At 35.1% G+C, this 23,780-nt stretch overlaps 1 protein-coding gene across 9 annotated transcripts in view; it reads left to right on the top strand.

The window, feature by feature from the left end:
• The window catches only part of GRIK2 (glutamate ionotropic receptor kainate type subunit 2), a 731,033-nt gene that overhangs the window by 279,698 nt on the left and 427,555 nt on the right, over positions 1 to 23,780 (top strand). For all 9 annotated transcript variants that reach the window (XM_024996836.2, XM_059889840.1, NM_001193063.1 and 6 more), the window contains exons 2-3: positions 3,311 to 3,478; positions 7,367 to 7,624. In XM_024996836.2, the coding sequence (XP_024852604.1) occupies positions 3,311 to 3,478; positions 7,367 to 7,624 (426 nt within the window). The remainder of the gene's footprint in view (positions 1 to 3,310; positions 3,479 to 7,366; positions 7,625 to 23,780) is intronic.

The raw sequence follows: 23,780 nt of genomic DNA, 5'->3' as shown, positions 1-23,780 counted from the left end.
ACTGGAGTATATAGCCTATCCCTTCTCTAGGGGATCTTCCCAACCCAGGAATCAAACCAGGGTCTCCTGCACTGCAGGCAGATTCTTTACCAGCTGATCTACCCAGGGAAGCCCTACTATGAATATTCTTGTACATGTTTTTCTTTCTTCTTCTTTTTTTTTTTTTAAGGTGTTTGAACTTTTTGTTTTATATTGAGGTATAGCCAATTAACAATGTTGTGATAGTGTCAGGTGAACAATGAAAGGACTCTGTCATACATATTCATGTATCCTACTACTACTACTACTAAGTCACTTCAGTCATGTCCGACTCTGTGCGATCCCATAGACGGCAGCCCACCAGGCTCCTCCATTCTTGGGATTCTCCAGGCAAGAACACTGGAGTGGGTTGCCATTTCCTTCTCCAATGCATGAACGTGAAAAGTGAAAGTGAAGTTGCTCAGTAGTGTCAGACCCTCAGCAACCCCATGGACTGCAGCCTACCAGGCTCCTCTGTCCATGGGATTTTCCAGGCAAGAGTACTGGAGTGGGGTGCCATTGCCTTCTCCAATTCAGGTATCCATTAGCCCCCAAACTCCCCTCCCATCCAGATTGCTGCATAACATTGGGCAGAGTTCCATGTGCTCTATAGTAGGTCCTTGTTGATTATCCACTCTAAATATAGCAGTGTGTACCTGTCCATTCCAAACTCCCTAACTATCCCTTCCCACCATCCTTCCCTCTGGCAACCATAAGCTTGTTCTTAAAGTCTGTGTGTCTGTTTCTTGTCTTGTAAGTTCATTTGTATCATTTCTATTTAGATTCCACATGTAAGAGGTGTCATACAACATTTCTTCTTATTTTGATGAACATAGATATACAGTTTTTCTTGGACATAAAACCTGGAGCAAAATTTTGGGCCACAGAGTTGGTGTAGTCTCAATATTAGAAGACTCTGACACATAATTTTCAAAGTAGATTGTTATTTTGAAGAGTGGTGAAGGATTGGAAAGTTGTAACCTGCTATCATCATGTGCTGACCATTTCTGTATCCTTATTTTCTATTTATGCATGCTAAGTTGCTTAAGTCATATCTGACTTTGTGCGACACTATGGACTGTAACCTGCCAGGCTCCTCTCTGTCCATGGGATTCTCCAGGCAAGAATACTGGAGTGGGTTGCCATGCTCTCCTCCAGGGGATTTCCCCCATTTTGCACTTATACCACATTCAAATTAAAATTTGAACAGAGAAAAGTAGAAGATTCAGTTTTTCATTTTTTTTTTTTGCTGTTAAGAAATGACTTCAGGTTTGCATTTCTGGAATCAATTCTGTGTTCCTAATTAAGCTTAAGTACTTTTCAATTACTCAATTATTTTTCTGTTCCATATATATGATCTTACATTTCTAACTGCATATTTTTAGTGAAGTCATCTTATCTCATGTTTTAGGAATTAGGAATTTTTGTGTATTTTGCCTGAATGAAATTTTGAAGAAAATTACTAATTTGTAGTGGAATAGGCAAGGGCTTTCAAGTCAGGCATGAACAGATTCTAATGTTGCCTTTATCATTTGATAGCTGCATGATCTTTAGTCACAAGATTGTTTTCTGTAAAATTATACTACTTGGGATTGCTTTGAAAACTCAGTGAAATCTTAAACATTTGTGTAGTGTTTGCTCTATGGTCATCACTGATTCTAAGTGCTTTGTTATGACACAATTTGCTCTCTATTAACAATTCTATGTACTAGCTCTATCATCATCTCTTTTTTTAGAAATGAAGAAACTCAGACTGAAGATTTAAGCAACTGCCCACTATGCCTGGGATGACAAGTGGCAGAGTCAGAATGTAAACACAGTTTGGCTCTGGAGTCCATGCTCATACCACTGTTCTCCACATACATGACATCTAATTTTGTTCTTGACACCCATTAAGTATTTGGATGTCAATAAATACTTATTATCCTTCTGCTTAGCATAACCCACCATGATTTAAAACATATTCAGAGTATAATTTCACAATAAGTAAGTTGGCTGTTCTGTAACCATACCATCAAATTAGTTGAAAAAATAAGCGATATATTTCCAACTAATATGCTGTAAAATGAAATATTTCCAATTCTTCCTGAATATAAATTTGTCCAATCACTGCGGTATCTTCTGAGTCCTAATTCCTCATATTTGGAGAAATTATTACCACACCATGACTTTCTTACTCATTTAGAATAGGTAGTGTGCTGATGTCTCCTGACATTCATGTGTCAAAAGACTTTTGATGAGGGATGAATTGCAAGCTGTGGAAATGTCCTATTCAAGGGAGTTTATTTGTGAATGACTGTGCTGAGAGCACATGGTGTGAAGTTTGAAAGGGAGAAAAATAAATGTTCATTATTTTTAATGTTTTGGTTTCCTAAAGACAGAGGTTGGAGGATGTCAGCTATTAGGTGCTCCCCCTTTCATTTCATTCACCAAACCAACAAGGAAGAGATTCTCTTGGAGACAAAGGTCTCAGTTAGGTCACTCACAACTGAAGAGAGAGAGAGGATATCAAGGCTGGGACACAGCTGAGGGGACTGGTCTGAGACGCAGCTGGTGGAAGGTGCCAAATGGAAAGAACACATGGTTAAATTATATTCCACATTTTATGACCAAAATTATTTGCTACAGTGTTATTCACTGCCTAAGGAATTTTCATGGTTTGGGAGAGCTATCTTTCAAAAATGTCAAGTCTTTTCTGAAACAGGATGTAGAGTAAAACACATAGAAAATGCTACTTTGTTCTTTTTCTTGCAAGTAAAATGCTGCAATTTGCAAGTAAATAAGTATTTTGGGTTTTTAACATGGTAAGTTATTATTAAACTTAAAACTATTAAAAATTGTGCTAAGGAATTCAGATGTCTGAATTAACAAAGACAAATTTAATACAGTTTTCCCAATGCTAACCTTATAGCTTTGTATCAATATAGAGGACTGATCATTTTGGAACTGTGTGCAGATCTTTAAGAGTTCAGTACTTAATGCAGGACCTATATATACCTAGGCCCTAAAAGAAGCAACTACTAAATAAAAAGGCAAAATCATATTCAAATCATATAAAATTTTGATATCAATATCAAAGAAATTTTGCCAGTGTGAATTTACGTTAAAGGGCATAAATTCAAATTTTCGTTTGAATATTTGAAGTATTCATACTCCACATTCTTAGACAAATCACATATACTCTCACACACTCAAACAAATTAAGTACCCAAATACATACATATAAGTACAGATACCTTCCAAGATTTTCTCCATCTTGTAAGAACTGTGTGATTTTTCCTTTCTTTGCCAGGTGGTATTTTTGAATATGTGGAATCTGGCCCAATGGGAGCTGAGGAACTTGCATTCAGATTTGCTGTGAATACAATCAACAGAAACAGAACCTTGTTGCCCAACACCACCCTAACCTATGACACCCAGAAGATAAACCTCTATGACAGTTTTGAAGCATCCAAGAAAGGTAAGTGATAGATATTTAATAGTGTGTTTTCTGAAATTCAAATTTTTAGCTACTCTTAAGAGATTTCTTAATCTATAAAGTAATTAATAAGTCACTAGAAATATTTTCATGCAAATATTTCTTTTTGAGCTGCACTTACATTTTTTTTTCAGGAAGGGTAAAGTGATATGATTACCTGCTGAAAGAATTTGCTTATAACATGAAATGTAGTTACATCTGGGTTAGTGAAGTTGTTTTCTTTTCCCCCATTAATCCTTTTGTTTTACTACTAAACTATTCCTATTTTAAGAACCTACTAAAATAAAAAAAAATACCATCAGTGGATTTTACCAAGGTTTACAATCCAATTTTACATGTTTATTTGCATTATGGGTTAATTCTACTTTACTGCTGTGGTCTTAATTTACTGAGTGTCTTGAAAGTTCTATGGTTCCAAGTGACTTAAAAATGTCAGCCCAATTTTAAAACTTAATTGGAAAAATTGGATCAATCTTTCATTTATGTTGCCTAGTTTTTAGCCACTTGATATTTCTTTTTGTAACTGAGAATAAATGGCTAATGATATAAAAATTGGATTACATGAAGAAATAATAAAAATACCTTATGAATATTATTTGTTATTTTATAAAGCTGTATTTTCAATATGAGTAGAAATATAATTTCTGAGATATGAATTTAATACATATATTAAAGAAAGTAATAGAGAAACTACTGTCAAGACATTATTTTAACCAAACAGTTTAGAAATAAATATGTTTTGAGAGATGTTTTCATTGGCTTACTTTGTCTAAGTAGGTGATCTTTTCTTTTGCATAGTTAGCATTCATGAAATTAAATTCCATAAGGTAGATTTTCTCAAAGGAGTAGACTTAGCGTTTGTTCTAAATTCTTATTTTTAAGACAGTACTTGCTACACACACACAAAAAAAAGACAGTACTTGCTATTCTGTAATGCTAATACTGTTTTATTAGCTACCTTACATTGATAGAAATGTACATAATTACTTATAATTCTAACTCAGTACAGAGTTCTTCTAAATTCATTAATATTAATAGAAGTTGATAAGATATAATATTTCTTAAGATGAAAGTATCCTTCTTTTCCCCCAGCTAACTAGTGTTTATCAAAGCCTATGTTCTGCCTGCCCTTTGAATTCATATCTTTATGAATAAAAATAAGTTTCCACATTTCAGAACCATGTCAGGGTGATGAAAGGTTTTGAAGGCTGAAAAAGGGGGTAAAGGTTATTGTGAAATACGACGTGTGTCATCATAATTGCAAAATAAGTCATTAGCTGCAAGACAAAAGCATTTGATTAGTGACATCATTCATGATTATTTCCATTAGGAAGAAGAAGCTCTGTCTCAAATGAAATAATTTAGACCAAAGAATATGGAATATGAGTACAGTATAAATAAAATATTAATAGATTTCCTAATGGTGACTTCAAAGTAGCAACATAAAAAAAAAAGTAGACTAGAATGTTCTGATAACAAACATCTTACTACCTTGGGAATATCTTAGCAAAACTATGAGGTGGTAAACTCATTTGGTTTTTAGAATATTAAAAAATATTTACAGATTTTTCACTCATTAAAAATCCATTGGGAATCTAATTCCTGAAGTGACTTTTGCCTGAAGCTGAAAAAAGCTCATATAAGTGTATGAATAACTTTCTTTGTGAGATACTTAAATGGTGGATGTCATGGTGTGGATCTTGTCTTGGGAAGCACTTGCTTGTTGACCTATGACTGCTTGGGTGGCACAGCAATATGTAAAGAGATAATATGAAGTGAAAGTTGCTCAGTCGTGTCTGGAATTCTCATCCCAAAATACTGAAGTGGGTAGCCCATTCCCTTCTCCAGGGGATCTTCCCAACACATTGGAGGCAGATTCTTTACCATCTCAGCCACCAGGGAAGCCCAAGAATACTGGAGTGGGTAGCCAATCCCTTCTTCAGCAGATCTGCCCAACCCAGGAATTAAACCGGGGTCTCCTGCATTGCAGGCGGATTCTTTACCAGCTGAGCTACCAGAGAAGCCCACTAATAAAAAGGAGAGATCTAATATAGTTTTGAATCTTATGAGACCTCAATAATATATGTGATACTGATATGATTTATTATAAAATACCAATTCATTTGGACATTGTTAAACTTTTTAAAATTTGTTTTTCCAAGAATGTATGTTCAATGTTTAAATTTTCACTGATCAATGATCTTATATTTTTAATAGATAATACTGTTTTGCTCAATAAACTCTGATGCATTAGAATTTGAATTATTATTTGAATCATATATTGCTTTTGAATGACTCCTCTGATACCCCAAAACTCTATTTTTTCTTTGAAACACACTTCAGAAGCTCTGTATAAGCTAAAATAATGTTTTTAACTTTTCTTGATTTGTGACTTGTCAAAAATCTAGAGAAGGAAGATCTTTTATTTTCAGTGTATGTGAATTAAAATTTATGTGAGTGAAAAACTTGAGGCTCCAAACTTTCTACTGATTCAGAATTCTGATTATTACTTTAAAAGTAAGAATCTATGTGTTCAAAAACTATATATTTATATCGAATTGAATTTTTGAAAAAAGATTAAACAAATGTGTTTTTTTCCTAAAATTTATTTATTAAATATCTCTGTGCTTAAGAATCCATCCATCAAATTGCATTTTATGTGGCAAAATCTCTGAAGGAAAAATCAGTAAATTTTGCACAGTAGAATGACAAATTATTTTGAAAGAATTAAGACTGAAAATCTAATTGATCCCTAAATTCCAGTAACAATAGTCATCTGTTATATATTTTAGTCATCCTTATATATTTTCAGGGATAGACAGACTGTTGCTTCTTGGAACAGACTTCCATATTTGAACATTTCTTCTCTTAAGTTGTGTCAGAATTCATGAGACACTTCTATACATTTGCCCTAATTCCTCCTTTTCCAGTCAAAAGAAACACATTTTAGCCTCTTTCACAGATTAGATTCTTCATGTATTTAAAGATGAGTTTCATGTTTCCAGTAATTATTGACTTTCTAGACCCAGACTTACCAGTTGCTTTAATATACCTTACACAATTTAAAGTCCTGTCACAGTTTTGCTGTTTCTGTCTAAATACCTTCTAATTTGTTTATGTGTCTCTTAATTACTATAATTATTATTTATGTGAATAAAATTTTCTACACATAAATATAAACTTAAAACTAATTTAGTACATCATAAAAGTCTTACAGTATCCAAAAGCCGAATAAATAAAGATGATTAGATATTTCTGTATTTAATTAAATACTTTGATGTTCTTCCTACTCAATGAGATTAATCCCTATGGACTCACCCTCTGTGACTCATGTCAGGTTTTGTATGGGCATTTGTATGCACAGCTTGACCTATATCATCAGATATTGCAGATACTAAACCATGTGCCCATCCATAGCTTTTTAGATGGGCCATGAAAAATACATGGATTCTGTTTCAGAGTTTGAAATTGTAGAGGATGACCAGAGAATTTGGGAAGGAACGTTATTCCCCTGATTTGAAGTATTTCCCTGAAGTATCCCCTGGATATGAAGTATTTTTGCAAAATGAATATTCACCCCTTAAATTCTAAAATATTCTCTCTCTTTCTCCTTCCCCTTCTCTTCCCTTGACATTATTTGTGGAGTTATTATATTTGAACATTAGGCTGTAGGTGTGTAGGTGAATTTCCCTTCTAACAGACTGAGAATATTTGGAGTTAGGCAAAATGTAAAATCAGCTAGATGTAGATGTTATATTAAGGGCAAACAAATCGTCCTTCAGGATGATGCCTTTGGGACAATGATAATGTGGTACTGTTGGCACACTGGCATCTCCTCTCATTACTGACAGACTTCTGTCTCCTCTGCAGCCTGTGATCAGCTGTCTCTTGGGGTGGCTGCCATCTTCGGGCCTTCACACAGCTCTTCGGCAAATGCAGTTCAGTCTATCTGCAATGCTCTGGGGGTTCCCCACATCCAGACCCGCTGGAAGCACCAGGTGTCAGACAACAAAGATTCCTTCTATGTCAGTCTCTACCCAGACTTCTCTTCACTCAGCCGTGCCATTTTGGACTTGGTGCAGTTCTTCAAGTGGAAAACTGTCACAGTTGTCTATGATGACAGCACTGGTAAGAAAAAATCAGTAGCCTTTGGGGCTATGCTTTAAATATAGATAATTTTCTGAAACTCATTTGAGATTCTTTTTGTGTTATTGTTTTTTGTTTTAAAATTAAGGGATAGAAAAACATTTGTAATCAAACACTAATTTCATATATCCAAATAAAGAACAACTGCATCATACACTTTTTTCCCTGTGTATGTGTAAAATAAGCACTTTTGTTGTGGAAATGATTAATTACTGTGAACTATAGTGTTGGATGAAGGATAGAGATAGTATGAAATATCGCATTGAAACATTTATTCAAACATTTTTTTTCTACCAGTTTCAGTGTATTTTCCCAAAGTGAAGCCTTATAATGAGCTGTCACTGAAGCTTATCAAGAAATCTAGAGAAATAAAGAAATTCAGAATTTTGCCTTAACATTTTCTGTAATTATTTATGTGCAAAGAATGTGTATAAAAAATAATAACCTTTCTATCTGTATAGCATGTTAAAATACCCATTGAAATTCTTAGAGTTTTGGGAACTGTTTATATGCATACATAAGGGCTTACTACATAGTATTTATTTTTGTGTCTTTAAATGAATATTTGCTGGCTAGAGGTTGTCTGTGCTTTCCTGTTGTAATGCATGTTATTTTTACATGAATGGTTATCTTGAAGTGTCAAATAAAAATAAGTCTCAGAAATACAAAGAAAGTAAAAAGTAAAATAAAGTAATAATTTCCTTGTAAGTTATATTGGTGAAGAAACTGCATACTATTTTATTACCTAGTGATAAGAAATTTCACATTAAGATGTTTATCACTGGTCTACAGGGAGTTACAGGGTTGGAGAAACAATGTAAATAATTTGAAGTTTTTTTTTTTTTTTAAATGGGATAAGAAAGAGTATGTCTAAATATACATTAATAGTGTAATTTTGTGAGCTTTCCCCAGGTGGCACAGTGGTAAAGAATCTGCCCATCAGTGCAGGAGACAGCAGGAGACACAAGATACAAGAGGTGCGGTGTGATCCCTGTGTCAGGAAGATTCCCTGGAGTAGGAGATGGAAACCCATTCTAATATTCTTGCCTGGAAAATTCTGTAGACAGAGGATCCTGGCAGCTACAGTCCACTGGGTCACAAAGAGTCAGACACAACAGAGCACATGTGCACACACACACACAAGTGTAATTTTGCACTTGTTAGTTAAAAAAGTAAAATTTTTATTTAAAACTTAACTTTAGAAAGAATACTTAAATTCCTAAAATAACCTAAGTACCTTTGATGTGGTTTTTAGCATAAAATAGAGTTACTAAATCTATTGCATTGTTTTATTCTAAATCATTATTTTCTGTCATTGATAAAGTTATACATGTCAAATTATGAATGGCAGGTTCTATGTGAATGGTTTCTCTGAGCATGTATAACATGATGTTCCAGGGCTAGCTCAGTTGCAAATTGGTCCACTTATGTTTACATGTGTGCTAAGTCACTTCAGTCGTGTCCAACTCTGTGCAGCCCTATCGACTGTAGTTTGCCAAGCTTCTCCATCCATGGGATTCGCCAGGCAAAACTAGGCAGGCTCTTTACCACTAGTGCCACCTGGAAAGCTCCACTTATGTTTATGAATGGTCATATATAGAGATATACAAAATACGAATATAAATTCATTGTGAATCCATTGTTGATTTACTTCTCCTTTTCTTCCTGTTATAATGCAGGTGAATTCTGACTAAATATTATATATCTCATATGCACATGCAGATACACATGGTCTATACACACATATATAATACATATATATGTATGTTAGATGTGATATTTTATACTTATTTATTATCTTAAAGCCCCTCATAGTAGAAAGAGGGTTGGCAAATGTCTGAAATATTTATGATATACCACCTTTCCTTACTATTCTGTGTGTATGCGTATGGGTTTGACATTTTTATTTCATATATGTGGTTCTTGAGTGATTGAAAAAAGGGATAATAAGATTTGTAATCAAGGTCACATCATAGTCTGGCAAAGCAGTGTTTCATATATAATTGATCCTTTGGTTGAGTGTTATTCTAAATATTTACTTCATTGAGACAAATTTAAACATATATATAGTCAGTTAATTAGATATATAGACTTTTAATGGAAACTTGACCTGGAGATTAAACTTATTAAAAAATTTAGTTACTATTTAAAAGAAACTTTACCACAGCTAACACTTTAAGTTGATATCAATACTTACATATTCCAAAAGTCTTTGATTATTTCAATATGAATGCTAAGAGTCATTATAGGATTATTCATAGAATAGGTATCCTTAAAAATCATCTGAGGGGAAAAAAAGCATGTTAATGCTTCATTTTATGCAATATTTAATCCAAAAAATTTTGATTAAACATCTGCTACATGCCAGGGACAATACCAGGTGTGAGTATATGCCAGTAAAAGAAACAAACTCCTGGCCCTTCTTGAATTTCTAGTTTCTAATTCAGAACATGAAATTATTCATGTTTTTAGTATTATTTGTAGTGAAATAATTGCCTCTGTAGCCTCTGTATTATGTGTGCTCTTCCCTTTAATTTAACAGACTTTTGAGAACTTTGCTATTCTTGATTTTTTGTTTTTTTAGAGACTAGAGCTGAATCAAAGATACATAGAAGATTCTCTTTGAACTGTGTTAATAAATATATAGAAGTAGGCTTATTTTGTTTGTTTTGGTATGTTTAGAAGTCTCAAGGTGGAATTTTAACAATAGAACTCAACAGAGAAAATCTGTAAACATCCCAAGTGAACAAGATGACTATTTGATCATGTGGGAGAAAATCTGATGACAGCTAGGACTGTGAACTGAAATGGGAGAACATACACCTTATACCCAATGAGATAAACATTACAAACTTCATTATGGACTTATATATCTGCTGTTCATTGCAGCATGAAATGTGTATTTTATTTATGTTTCTTTTTTCCCTTTCCAGATTTATTATGTGTGCTCTTCCTCCCATTTGTATTCATTTCTATTTTGTTGTGTTGTCCAGTTTGATACATGATAATTATACTTTCATCCAGTCTTTGTTCCCACCCCCAAAACAGATGGGATGATAGATGAAATATAGTGCTGGAGTAGGAGAAATTCTTAGAACGATGTTAACAGGAGCTGTTTATTTTTTATGATAATTAGCATTTGTTGTTGTCATGGATGAATGCTTTTAAACACCCTGAAAGTCTGTTATAGCTCTGAATGATGTCCAAAATGATGGAAGAGAATTGGCTTCAGAAACAAAGCTGTGTTTCTGTCAGTCATTTTGGAACATATGATTCATTTTAAATATAAACTAAAAATAAGTTGGATGGCTCTCAGCTTGTAAGCAATTCCAAGATAAGTTGTGAATATTTGCTTTAAAATTCCTGTGTTTCATCTTTGTTTATAGATCAGCAGTCCATTAACAAAGAACTCTGAACTGGTAAACAGAAGCCTGGGATTCTAGTCCCAGTTTTGTTACTAAATTACTGGTACAACTTTGGAAAAGGGAAGAAGGAAGTTGAAATGACTACAGAAAACAGCTATGATGCACTAGGCATTGAGGTAGCTGTTATTGTACATAAATTATGACACTTAATCCTCAGAGCAATTCTATAAAAACAGCACAATTCTAGGGATATAGGTTATCAGCTCACTATCCTTGCTTCCTCTGGTAGTTGGCTCTTCTGCCCACCAGTAGCCCAAGGTAGAAACCTGAGCATCTGCCTTGATTCCAACCTTTCTTCAGCCCCACAATCAAGCTCTAATGGTTATTTAATTCTATACCTCTGATAACTCTTAAATCTGTTCATTTCTTTCATGCTTTCTAACTAATTCTTAAGTCAAAGTATTTCATCTGGATTATTACTAACAGCCTCCTAACTGATGTTCCTGCTAATCTAGTAAAAAGTAATTTTTAAAAATGCAATTCTGACTCATTATCCTATTAATAGTTTCTCTTGGTCTAAGGATAAAGTCAAAGCTTTTTTGAAAGTCTTACAAGACCTGATGTGATCTAGTTCCTGTAGCTCTCCAACATTTGAGTGTAAACTTGAATCTAAACCCTTCACTTATGTCTTTTAAATTGAGCTATTAAATTTCTTTTGGTTTTTGAAAAATACTGTCCTGTCCGCCTGTTTCTCTCATTCTGACTCCTGCTCCTCCTTCCCAGCAAACACTCACACACATGAACTTGTGTATTTGCACCCACACATTCATTTGCACCATTTGACTTAGATGTCACAAAGAAAGGCTGTCCTGACCCCAACTCCCAAGCAGGAATAGGTGTCCCTCAATACATTCCCATAGCATTGTGGTTCTCCTGTGACCCTCCCCCATGAGAACATCATTACATTACAGATGACTGTTCTTGGCTGAATTTTCCACTAGATCAAATACAAATCTGAATAGCTTGGAATCTAAGGCTGCCCGCCATTCTATCACTAGCACCTACGTATTACCTGGCTAATGGAAATACTTGAATCAATATTTAAGGAATGAATGCATGAAAAGGTATTATCATATCCATTGTTTAGACAAAGAAGCTCCAACGGATTAAGTCATCTCTCCAAGGTCGACTCAGTTTGACAGCTTTTTAATACTTTGCCATCGAATAAGTAGATTCAACAATAATTTTCAGATATATAGATCTGATTTCCCCTATCATTTCAAAAATTTTATAAGTAATCTGGAATGAATTGTGCTTATATGTTAACAGCAGTTAAAATATATTTACTTGTTTACTTATTTGAACAATCATTATAAAGCATCTTCTGTATACCAGGTACAGATGCTGTGTTCAGCATGAGAGACAGGATTATAGGTAAAACTTTGTCTCTATGTGCTCAGAGTTGAGTGAGGGGGAGACAGAGCATGTGAGCAGGATACTATTATAGTGTAACAAGTGCAGATAGAGACAAGAAAATAATATTGTGACATTTTAGGAGATGAATATAGACATAAAAGAATTTAGGGGAGTGGAAGTTTTTAAAGCTGCCTGTAAAGGTTTTAAAGGCAGAGGAGATTTTGGAGAAGGTGAGATAATTTTGAAATTATCATAAAGCACAAGAAGAAATGCGTCAACTAGAGAAGGGGCTTAAGGGCGTAACGTGTAAATGTGAGAATGCCTGGGAAGCTGGTTTGTCAGGGAATTGCAGGCACTTCATTACATGGATCATCAGGAAAAGGAAGATGAGGAAGAATGAGGGAGAATGTATACAAGGCCAATGTAGGAGAAATCAAGAAGAGCTTTTTCCTAGCTACTGTACTTTGGAGTTTGCATGTTATAGCAGTATCAGTCATGTCTGCCTGATGTGAACCTGCTTTTCAAACCACATCGAGTGCCTCAGGGATGGACACTCAGTCAGTACCTTTTGGAGGCAATCAAAAAGGACACAGAGAGAGAAATATCCATAAACTGGACTTTGGATTGAAATCTTGGTTCTGTTGTGTGATTTTCAGCAAGTTACTTGATTTTAAAGACATGAGTTGACAACATTTGTAAATTGAAGATGATGCATACATCAAGGGATTGTTGTCATGACTAGTGAGGTATGCAAAGTGCTTTATAGCTCCCATGTAGCCTAGCAGGAGCTTAAAAATGTCAACAGTAGAAATGCCTTGAGGACTTCCCTTATGGTTCAGGGTTGAAAATCTGTCTTCCAATGCAGGGGACATGGATTCGATCCCTGGTCGGGGAATGAAAATCCCACACATGCCGCAGGGCAAAAACAGAAGTCTGTGAGGTAACCAAAGACCTGGGCAGCCATGGGAAAAAAAAAAAAAAAATGCCATGTGCTGTGTTCTGTTTATTCCTAACTATAAGAAAAGGAAATTATCGTCAGTCCTACATTTTAAAATATGAGGATATTTGGATGTAGAAAGTTGAGATTAATCTGCCCAAGGTTTCACAGCAAGTAAATGGTGCTGTGTTATGCTTACTTGCTCAGTCATGTCCTACTCTGCAACCCCATGGACTGTAGCCCACCAGTCTCCTTTGCCCATGGGGATTCTCCAGGCAAGAATACTGGAGTGGGTTGCCATGCCTTCCTCCAGGGGATCTTCCCAACCCAGGGATTGAACCCAGGTTTGAACCCACATTGCAGGCAGGTTCTTTAAAGACTGAGCCACCAAGGAAGCCCAAGTAAATGGTAGATCTGGATTTTTGACCCAATGCTATCAAGTGCAGAACTCACTTTATTAAATATTGTGACATAATGATAGTTATTATGTTTTTATTTGGTTCATTTTGTTGTTACTATTTTATTTTAAGAACAGGAATGACATAGTCAGAACTTCTTTTGGTAGTTTCTCTGATTACAGTGTGGAGAATGCTTTAGGGCTATTCAGATAATATGGGGAATAGGATAAGACCAGAAGCAAGAGAATTTCTGAATTAGTCAAGCTGAAAAAAAGATAAGTCTCAATTAAAGAGTTTTTGATGGAAGGCTATTGAAATAGAATTCTGGGAAGATTTAGGAGATACAAATTGTAGGACTTAGTATGTAAGTACACAGAGAAGGAATGGAGAGAGAGATGGTAAGAATGACCACTTCATTTCTGGTCTGGACTACTCATCAATGGCACATTTACCTAAAAGAGGAAAATAAGAAAAAAAAATGTGGGAAAAGGTATAATAAGTCTTACTTTTAACACATTAAACTTGAAGCACCTTTGAATCATACAGTTATATTGGAGACAGAAATCCATCTTGAAAAATAGAAGTTTAGTATGGGCATATAATGCTCCCATTGGCATTCCTCTGCTCTCCATTTGGACTTTACTTTGTGATAGGAGGAAATGAAGACAATTGACGAAAAACAGAGTCATGGTACAAGAAAGTTCAGAGTTGTGCTACTGAGTAGGCAGTCATGAAGACGCATAGAGACCTGAAAATAATTTAGGAGAGAGAATGTAAATTTTTTAATTAATGAGGAAAATCAGTAAATTTTTAAGATGTTAACATTAACAAACTTAACTTTCATTAATTTTATGATATGAGTATAGAAATAAAGGTCAGGACCTTTATCCTAAGGCAAAAGCAGAAATGATTTCTTTACTAACTTTATTGACCTAAATGAACTTTATTTATAGACTATGTTCTAGATACTCCTGTGTGTGATTAGAGTTAGTTTAAGAAAAATGTGAAGTCAATTAATGGGGCTTCCCAGGTGGTGCACTGGGTGGAAATCCACCTGTAATGCAGGAGAGGCAGGAGACAGCAGTTCAATACCTGGGTCAGGAATATCCCCTGGAGAAGGACATGGCAATCCACTCCCATATTCTTGCCTGGAGAACAAAGAGTTGGACATGACTGAAATGACTCAGCATGCATGCACAAAGTCAATTAACAGTAAAAATTATTTTATTTTGGGGGCTATCTTTGTTTAAATAGAATAAATAAAATTAAATAATTCAATAGATGCTAATGTGAAGAATATGTTTTTAGAAGTTACTAACTTTTGAATAATATAACAATTCCAGGGAAGCCTGTTATAAAACATATAACCAAATAAATTTAATTTTATTTCAAGGACTGGGATAATTTGAACCTAAGATGATTGACTATATGTTATATGTTCTAAGTGCAGAGCCTTCAAGTTCTTTAGTTTCAAGTGGAAATACAATTAGCAATTATGAGTTAAACCTAATTATTTGGATATAGGTGATTACATAGCATGGCATATTACTGCTTCCATCAAGTTGGTTCTGTATGAACATAGGTTCTTTGTTTAAGCTTTATATAAAGCATATAGGCTTTATTTAAGCAAGCCTTGAAATTATTTGGAATATTATTATTAAACTTTGGTTACATGGTGGTATTTTAAAACATGTTCATAGAACTAATTCTTTCTCTGAGTTTTAAAATCTTTAAAGTACTGCCAACTCTAAAAGACAAGTATACAATTTCTAATCCATAACCATCATACATTTCATATTTCTGCCAATAGTGGAGTAAATACACATGTATGTCTACAGTGTCTACAATGATCATTAATATTTGCCAGTATTAGAAAATAAACAAAAGAATAACATAAAATAAGAATAATTTCCTGGTGATAGCCAAACACTGCCAGTTTTCTGTATTTAAATCTGGAACATATTGGCATGAGCATCTTGGTAGTTACTTTTCTCCTAGCCTTTTTCTGGTCTTATCTGTCTCTCTCTCTATTCTGTGTAGGAGAAAGATAGCACTTAAATTATCTTTCTGATGTATTTGACAATTTTGACTGCTCCTTTCTTTAGTGGAAGAGTAAAATTCTCCTAGTTTGGCCTCTGTGCCATCATTCTCTCCTTGTTATCTGCTTCTTTTCAGCTATTTATTCCCATTCTCATACTCTTAAACTCTTTTTTTCTTTCTCTGATCCTTAAAAGCTCATGTCATTCAAGGTTTTATTCCCAGGTTCCTGTTTTGTACTTGTTTACCTCGCTCTCCCTGAAGCCTTCCATCTGGCTCATGTCTTTCTTTGCCTGTATGCTAGAGACTCACCACTGGACACCTCTGATAGCTTCTGGCAAGTGCCCTACTCATAGATCCAGTCACCCATTGGTCATCTTTTTGTGGATATCTCACCCAGCATAACAAAAACAAACGTATTGCCTTTATTCCCAAACTTGCTTTTCCTCCTGGTTTTCTGTCTTCATCTAGCTAGATTCCTAGTGGTCGTTCTAGATTCTTGTTTGTCCTCTCAAGCCTCATTTCTAACTGATCACTTAATACCTCTCATTTTTATCTCACATTTCTCAAATTTACCTCTTCCTCCATCCCAACCAGCTGTCTTAGTTAATATCCTTATTCTAAATCACCTAGACTATGTTCTGTCCTCTATTCAAGTTCATATCTCTGATGCAGACAAAATGGCCTTTTTAAAAAGGACAGTGTGGTGCTGTCATGCCCAGGCATAAAGCTGTTTGGTGGTTCCTCTTTTCTGGGAAAGATGAGTTCTAGATCCACAGCATGGCATGCAAGGCTTTCTCGTTGGCACTCTCATGCCTCTGATTTCCTTTCCCTGGTCTTTCCTTTCTCAACACTTATGCTGCAGCTCTCCCTGAATAATTGTAGTTCACCCTTAACAATCATCCTCTGTTCTGTCAAATCTCTTTGCTGTGCACAAATTGTTCTCTCGGCTTGTTATGCTCTTCTCTTTCAGTGATCTATTCACCACCTCCAGGTGTACCTTAAAATATTCTTACAAAGTAAATTTGTGAAGTAACCATCCCTAACTTTTCCTGACATGAGTTCATAATTCTATTCTTTGTGCATACGATGCAAGAGTTTAGTTGATAATATAGTTCATCATCAATTTTGTAGTATAATTATCAACATGTTCACATGACCCATGTATTTTATGTTTAATTTATCATTTGTTTACTTCTTCATTTTTTAAAAATAATTTATTTCTTTATTTAGTTCACAAGTAATTATCAAACATTTACTATGTGTCATTATTGTTCTAGGTACTGGAGACACAAGAGTGAACAAAACAGACAAAACTTCTTTGCCTTGTGGAGTTTGCATTCTAGTGTAGAGTGATAATAACAAAATATGTCTGTATATAGGATCAAATGTGATGTGTTATGGAGAGAAATAAAGCAATGGAGGCATGTAGGGAGTATTGCAATGTTAAGCTGCATTGTCAGAAGAGATCATATTTAGAAAGTGAAATTTGAGCTTGGGCTTGAATGAGCTGAGGAAATATGTCATGGGAGTGTCTGAAGAAAGAGTGTTTCAGGTAAAAAGCAAGAAGGTAAAAAAATAACCAAGGGAGAAGAGATAAAGAATTTTAAATAAAGCAGGGTTTTTTTGTGTGTGTTTGTTTTTTTAATTTTAGTTTAGAGAAGGATGTTTTCAGAAACTGAAAACTGAAGGAGATTTTTATGACATCTGTCATTTTTTAATGTGTGTATATGTGTTTATGTACATATATGGCTACATATGTATATGTTCCATTATGACATGTTCCATATGTCTTAGCAGTGGTAAGTTATTTATTTAAAGATAACTCATTGTAGAGACTTTCCCACATACAAGCTTATTTGTATATGAGTTAGTTAGTAGTGGTTATGGCCCAGAGCTGTGTTGTGGTCTCATTTGCTCAGTTGTGTCTCTTTGAGACTCCATGGACTGTAGCCTGGAAGGCTCCTCTGTCCATGGGATTCTCCAGGCCAGACTACTGGAGTGGGCTGCCATTTCCTTCTCCAGGGGATCTTCCTGACCCAGGGATCGAACCCACATCTTGCATCTCCTGCATTGGCAGGCAGATTCTTTACCACTAAGTCACCTGGGAAGCCCATGGTCCATAGCACTAACCCTTAAAATAGTGATAGGATTCATTTATAATTGTAATAAGACTTCAGGGAAAGAAGAAAAAAATGTAAGTTTGACATATTCACTTCTGCAAGGTGTAATAGATCGTTTATCAGATACTTGATTTAAAATAAATTGGTTCTGTATCAGAAATACTTTTTAAAAATTGAGATCCTGAATGGGTTAAAACAATGATATTCATTGTACATCAGGTGAACATGACTGCCTTCTGAAATAGTTTTTTGTTTCCTATTCAACATTCTGTAAATGTTTATCTTGTTTTAAATATAAGGTATATAAACTGTATTTGGGGGCAAAGTTCTCTAGAATCAAACATTTTGAAAAGCAAAAAAGAGTTCACACCCCAGTTCTAGACAGGCTAATTGTGCATCATTATTTTAGAATTATTCCAATTTGGAGGTGGCATAGTGTCCACTCTGTTTGTATTTCAGTGATATAAAACGAACCTTGAGAAATGAATTTTTTGTATAAATGCATTAAAAATGTACTAAATCTATCCTGTCATACATAGAGCTTTGGTTAGTGGAAGCTAATGATGATGCAAAACTAATATACACCTTTCCTTGCCTTCATATAATAACCAAAGGTATTATTTTACTCATCACAAGTTCTTGCATTTCTGTAAACTCAGTCATCTTCCTTTTGATAAAAGAAAATTTATTGTATAACAGATATTAAAGTCCAAAGCTCTGGTTCTTAAATTTAATTGATATCAAGTAATGGGATTTCCAGGGCTACTGTTAAAACTAGAGATTTCTAGGCTAACTGCTATTACTCAGTAACTCTAGGGTTGTACTCAAGGACTTTCAATTGGAATAGGACACATAACTAATTGTGATAGGCATTACTAATGTTTATTAGTATGTGACTAATTCTACTTATAGACAGAGAGAGATTGAAGTCTCACACCTAATCCTTGGATTTAGGTGTGACCACATGGATTGTTTTAGGTGATGGAAAGTGGGCAGGAGTGTTCCTCATTTCTGGGTGGAAGCGTTTAATTGCCTGTACTGTTTGAAGTATCTCAAAATACTGAGCTAAAATATCAAAGAGACCTGCCTTGGGAAATTATTTAGATCTATAGCAGACCTTGCTTTTATGTGACATAAAATCTTGTTCTGTTAAATTGCTATGGTTTGGGAGATAGTTTTTCCTATACCATAACCTAGTCTAGTCATTCTCAAACTTTAGTGTGTATTAAAATCATTAGGGAAATGTGCTAAACCACTACTTGCTGGCTTTACTCCCAGCTTTTGATTTAGTAGGTGTGGGCTGTGGCCTGAGAGTTTTTTCCTAATAAGTACCCAAGTGATCCTGCTGGGATCAGCATAAGAAACATTGATCCATCTAATCTTGAATATTATGCAAATTATCATATTTTGAAAAATAATTGATAGTAAGTCAAATTTTTCAGTATAACAAAGTCATAATTTTGTAGATAAAAACAAATTTTAAAATTTTAAATAAAACTAGACTGATTTGTAGTGATTTAATATTGACAAAAATTATTAATCACTTATTAAAAATATATATTCATTGTCTGAACTTCCACATTGAGTAGTTTTAATTCTGCTAAATATGTTTGTCCTTGGAATATTTTAAACAGCTTTGAATTAGTTGTAATATGGAGGAAGGATATTGTAACATAAATATGATAAAAATTTTCAAGTGTAAATTAATATGATTTCAAATAATCAAGCACTGATAGATAAAATATTTTATAATATCTATTTCAGAAAATTTACAAATAGTTTTGCTTTTTAATTTAATTTTAAAAAGATTTTGTATAAAGTGATATTTGCAGGACTGATGAGTATGATTTGTCAATTAAGCAGTTTTTAAAAATCTCCTGTTCCATTTTCACAATGAACTTTTTATGCTTTTATCCAATTGCAATAACAGTGTTGGCATTAAAGAAAGAAACTTAAGTCAGCCCTTGAAAGCTTAATACTAACTTGTTAATTACCCTATAACTACACAATGAGAAATGCTGCTGCTAAGTCGCTTCAGTCGTGTCCGACTCTGTGCGACCCCATAGACGGCAGCCCACCAGGCTCCCCTGTCCCTAGGATTCTCCAGGCAAGAACACTGGAGTGGGTTGCCATTTCCTTCTCCAGTTCACGAAAGTGAAAAGTGAAAGTGAAGTCGCTCAGTCATGTCCAACTCTTCGCGACCCCATGGACTGTAGCCTACCAGGCTCCTCCCTCCATGAGAGTTTCCAGGCAAGAGTACTGGAGTGGGTTGCCATTGCTTTCTCCAACACAATGAGAAATGAAAGTTATAATTCCCTTTTCTAAAGGGTGGTTGAAGGTCAAGGAGCTCTTATTGGCATATTGAGAGACCGAAGGAAATGATGCAATATTTTTCTTATAAATACAATCAGATGTCATTGGAAACTCAGCCAAGGAACTAGATCAATGTTTAAGCATAATCTGTAAAATTTGTTTTTTATCTGTTTTTAAAGGAAACACCACCTATTATATATTAAGAAGTAACCTGATGCTCAATAGCAAAAAAAAACAAACAATTCAATTAAAAATGATGAGAGGGCCTGAACAGGAGACAAATAAATAACCAAGGGTTACATGAAAAGATGCTCAACATCACTAACAATCAGGGAAATTAAAATCAAAATCACAGTGAGATATCACCTCACATCTGTTGACAATAAATAATAAGTGTTGGTGAGGATCTGGAGAAGAGAGATGCTTGTGCACTGTTGGTGGAAATATAAATTGGCACAGCTGCTATAAGAAACAGTACAGTGGTTCCTCAAAGAACTTGAAATAAAAATACTGTATAATACAGCAATCCTACTTCTGGGTATCTACCCCCCAAAATGAAACCATTATCTCAAAGAAATATCTGCTGTTCATTGTAGCATTATTCACAGTAGCCAAGAAATGAAAACAACCTAAGTGTTTGTCTAAGGATAAATGGATAAAAAGATGTATGAAAGTGAAAGTGAAAGTGAAGTCGCTCAGTCATGTCCCATGGACTGTAGCCTACCAGGCTCCTCAGTTCATGGGATTTTCCAGGCAAGAATATTGGAGTGGGTTGCCATTTCCTTCTCCAGGGGATCTTCCTGACCCAAGGATTGAACCCAAGTTTCCTGCATTGTAGGCAGACGTTTTACTGTCTGAGCTATATGTATGTATGAATAATATACACATGGATACTATTCAGCCCTGAGAGAGAGGAAAATGCTAACATTTCCAACAATATGGATGGACCCTGAGGCCCCTATAATAAGTAAAATAAGTCAAAGAAAGACGGATATTATATGATCTCATTTACATGTGGAATCTAAAGAAGCCAAAGTCAGACAAACATAGAGTGATAATTACCAGGGGTTGAGGGATAGGGAAAATGGGGAGATATTGGCAAAAGTGTACAAACTTCCAGGTATAAGAAAAATATGTTCTGGAGATCTAATGTATAGTATCATGACTAATCTTCACAATGGTGTATTATATTTTTGAAAGTTGTTAAAAGAGTTAGACCTTAAATGTTTTCACCACCCACCCCCCCCCATAAAGAAAAAATGGTAAATTTGAGAGGTAATGGAGGTATTAATGACCCTAATATGATCATCGTTTTACAATGTGTACATGTATGAAGTCATCATGTTGTATGGCTTAAACTCATACCAAGTTATATGTCAATTATATTTCAATAAAGTTGGGGACAGAAAGAAGTATATAGAAAAGATATTTGTATTTATATGTTGTTGTTCAGTCACTAAGTCATGTCTGACTCTCTGACACCATGGACGGCTGCATGCCATGCTTCCCTCTCCTTAACTGTCTCTCAAGAGTTTGCTCAAACTCATTTCATTCAACCATTTCATCCCCTATCATCAATCTTTACAAGCATCAGTATCTTTTCCAATGAGTCATCTCTTTCCATCAGGTGGCCAAAGTATTGGAGCTTCCGCTTTATCATCAGTGAATATTCAGAGTTGATTTCCTTTAGGATTGACTGGTTTGATGTCTTTACTGTCCAAGGGACTCTCAAGAATCTTCTTCATAGAATTTGAGAGGGTAAATTCTTTGGCACTCAGCCTTGTTTATGGTCCAACTCTCACATCCATACATGACAACTGGAAAAACCATAGCTTTGACTATATGCACCTTTGTTGGCAAAGTTATGTCTTTGCTTTTGAATACACTGTCTAGGTTTGTCATAGCTTTTCTTCCAAAGTGCAAGTATATTTTACTTTCATGGATGCAGTCACCAGCTGAAGTGATTTTGGAGCCCAGGAAAATGAAGTCTGTCACTGTTTCCACTTATTTCCTATCTATTTGCCATGAAGTGATGGGACTTGGTGCCATGATCTTCAGTTTTTGAATGTTGAGTTTTAAGCCAGCTTTTTCACTCTCCTCTTTCACCCTCATCAAGAGGCTCTTTAGTTCCTCTTCACTTTCTGCCATTAGCGTGATATCATCTGCATATCTGAGGTTGTTATTTCTTCCGGCACTCCTGATTCCAACTTCTGCATCACTCAGCCCATCATTTTGCATATTGTACTCTGCATGTAAGTCGAATAAGCAGGGTGACAATACAAAGCCATGACATACTTCTTTCAGAGTTTTGAACCAGTCCATATTTCCATGTATGGTTTTAACAGTTGCTTCTTGACCTATATATGGGTTTCTCATGTGGAGGGTAAGGTGGTCCGGTATTCCCATCTCTTTAAGAATTTTCCACAATTTGTTGTAATCCAGACCAGTCAAAAGCTTTAGCATAGTCAAAGAAGCAGAAGTAGGTGTTTTATTGGAACTTCCTTGTTATTTTTCTGTGATCCAGTGAATGTTGGCAATTTGATCCCTGGTTCCTCTGCCTTTTCTAAATCCAGCTTGAACATCTGGAAGTTCTCAGTTCATGTACTGTTGAAGCCTATCTTGGAGGATTTTGAGCATTATCTTGCTAGCACGTGAAATGAACGCAGTTGTATGGCAGTTTGAACATTCTTTGGCATTGCCTTTCTTTGAGATTGGAATGAAAACTGACCTTCTCCAGTCCTATGGACACTGCTGAATTTTCCAAATTTGCTGGCATATTGGGTGGAGCACTCTCACAGCACCATCTTTTAGGATTTGAAATAGCTTAGCTTGTATCCCATTACCTCAGCTAGCTTTGTTTGTAATAATGCTTCCTAAGGCCCACTTGATTTCACACTGCAGGATGTCTGGCTCTAAGTGAGGGAACACACCATCATGATTATCCAGGTTATTAACTCCTTTTTCGTATAGTTCTTCTGAGTATTCTTGCTACTTCTTTATCTTTTCTGCTTCTGTTAAGTCCTTGCCATTTCTGTGATTGTGCTCATCCTTACAAGAAATGTTCCCTTGGTATCTAATTTTCCTGAAGAGATTGCTAGTCTTTCCCATTCTATTGTCTTCCTCTATTTCCTTGCATTGTTCATATTAATAAGGCTTTTTTAAAATCTCTCTTTGCTCTTCTCTGGAACTCTGCATTCAGCTGGGTATTTCTTTCCCTTTCTCCTTTGCCTTTTGCTTCTCTTCTTTTTTCAGCTATTTGTAAGGCCTCCTCAAACAACCACTTTGCCTTGCATTTCTTTTGCTTGGGGATAGTTTTGGTCACTGACTCCTATGCAGTGTTATTAACCTATATTCATAGTTCTTCAGGCTTTGTCTTTGTCTACTATATCTAATCCCATGAATCTAAAGAAGCCAGATCTATAAGGCCTTTCACACACTGTCCAGATCTTAGCTTTTACACTTTTGACAAAGAATTCTTTATGTCCTTACCTTATATAAAGATCAGAGAGTATTTACAGAGGCTGTTGGTAAGAGAGATACACAAAATAT

Source organism: Bos taurus, chromosome 9 (genome assembly GCF_002263795.3).
Source record: "Bos taurus isolate L1 Dominette 01449 registration number 42190680 breed Hereford chromosome 9, ARS-UCD2.0, whole genome shotgun sequence".
Lineage (NCBI taxonomy): Eukaryota > Metazoa > Chordata > Mammalia > Artiodactyla > Bovidae > Bos > Bos taurus.
The sequence above is the reverse complement of the archived record's forward strand: the minus strand, read 5'-3'. Positions and strand labels throughout refer to the sequence as shown.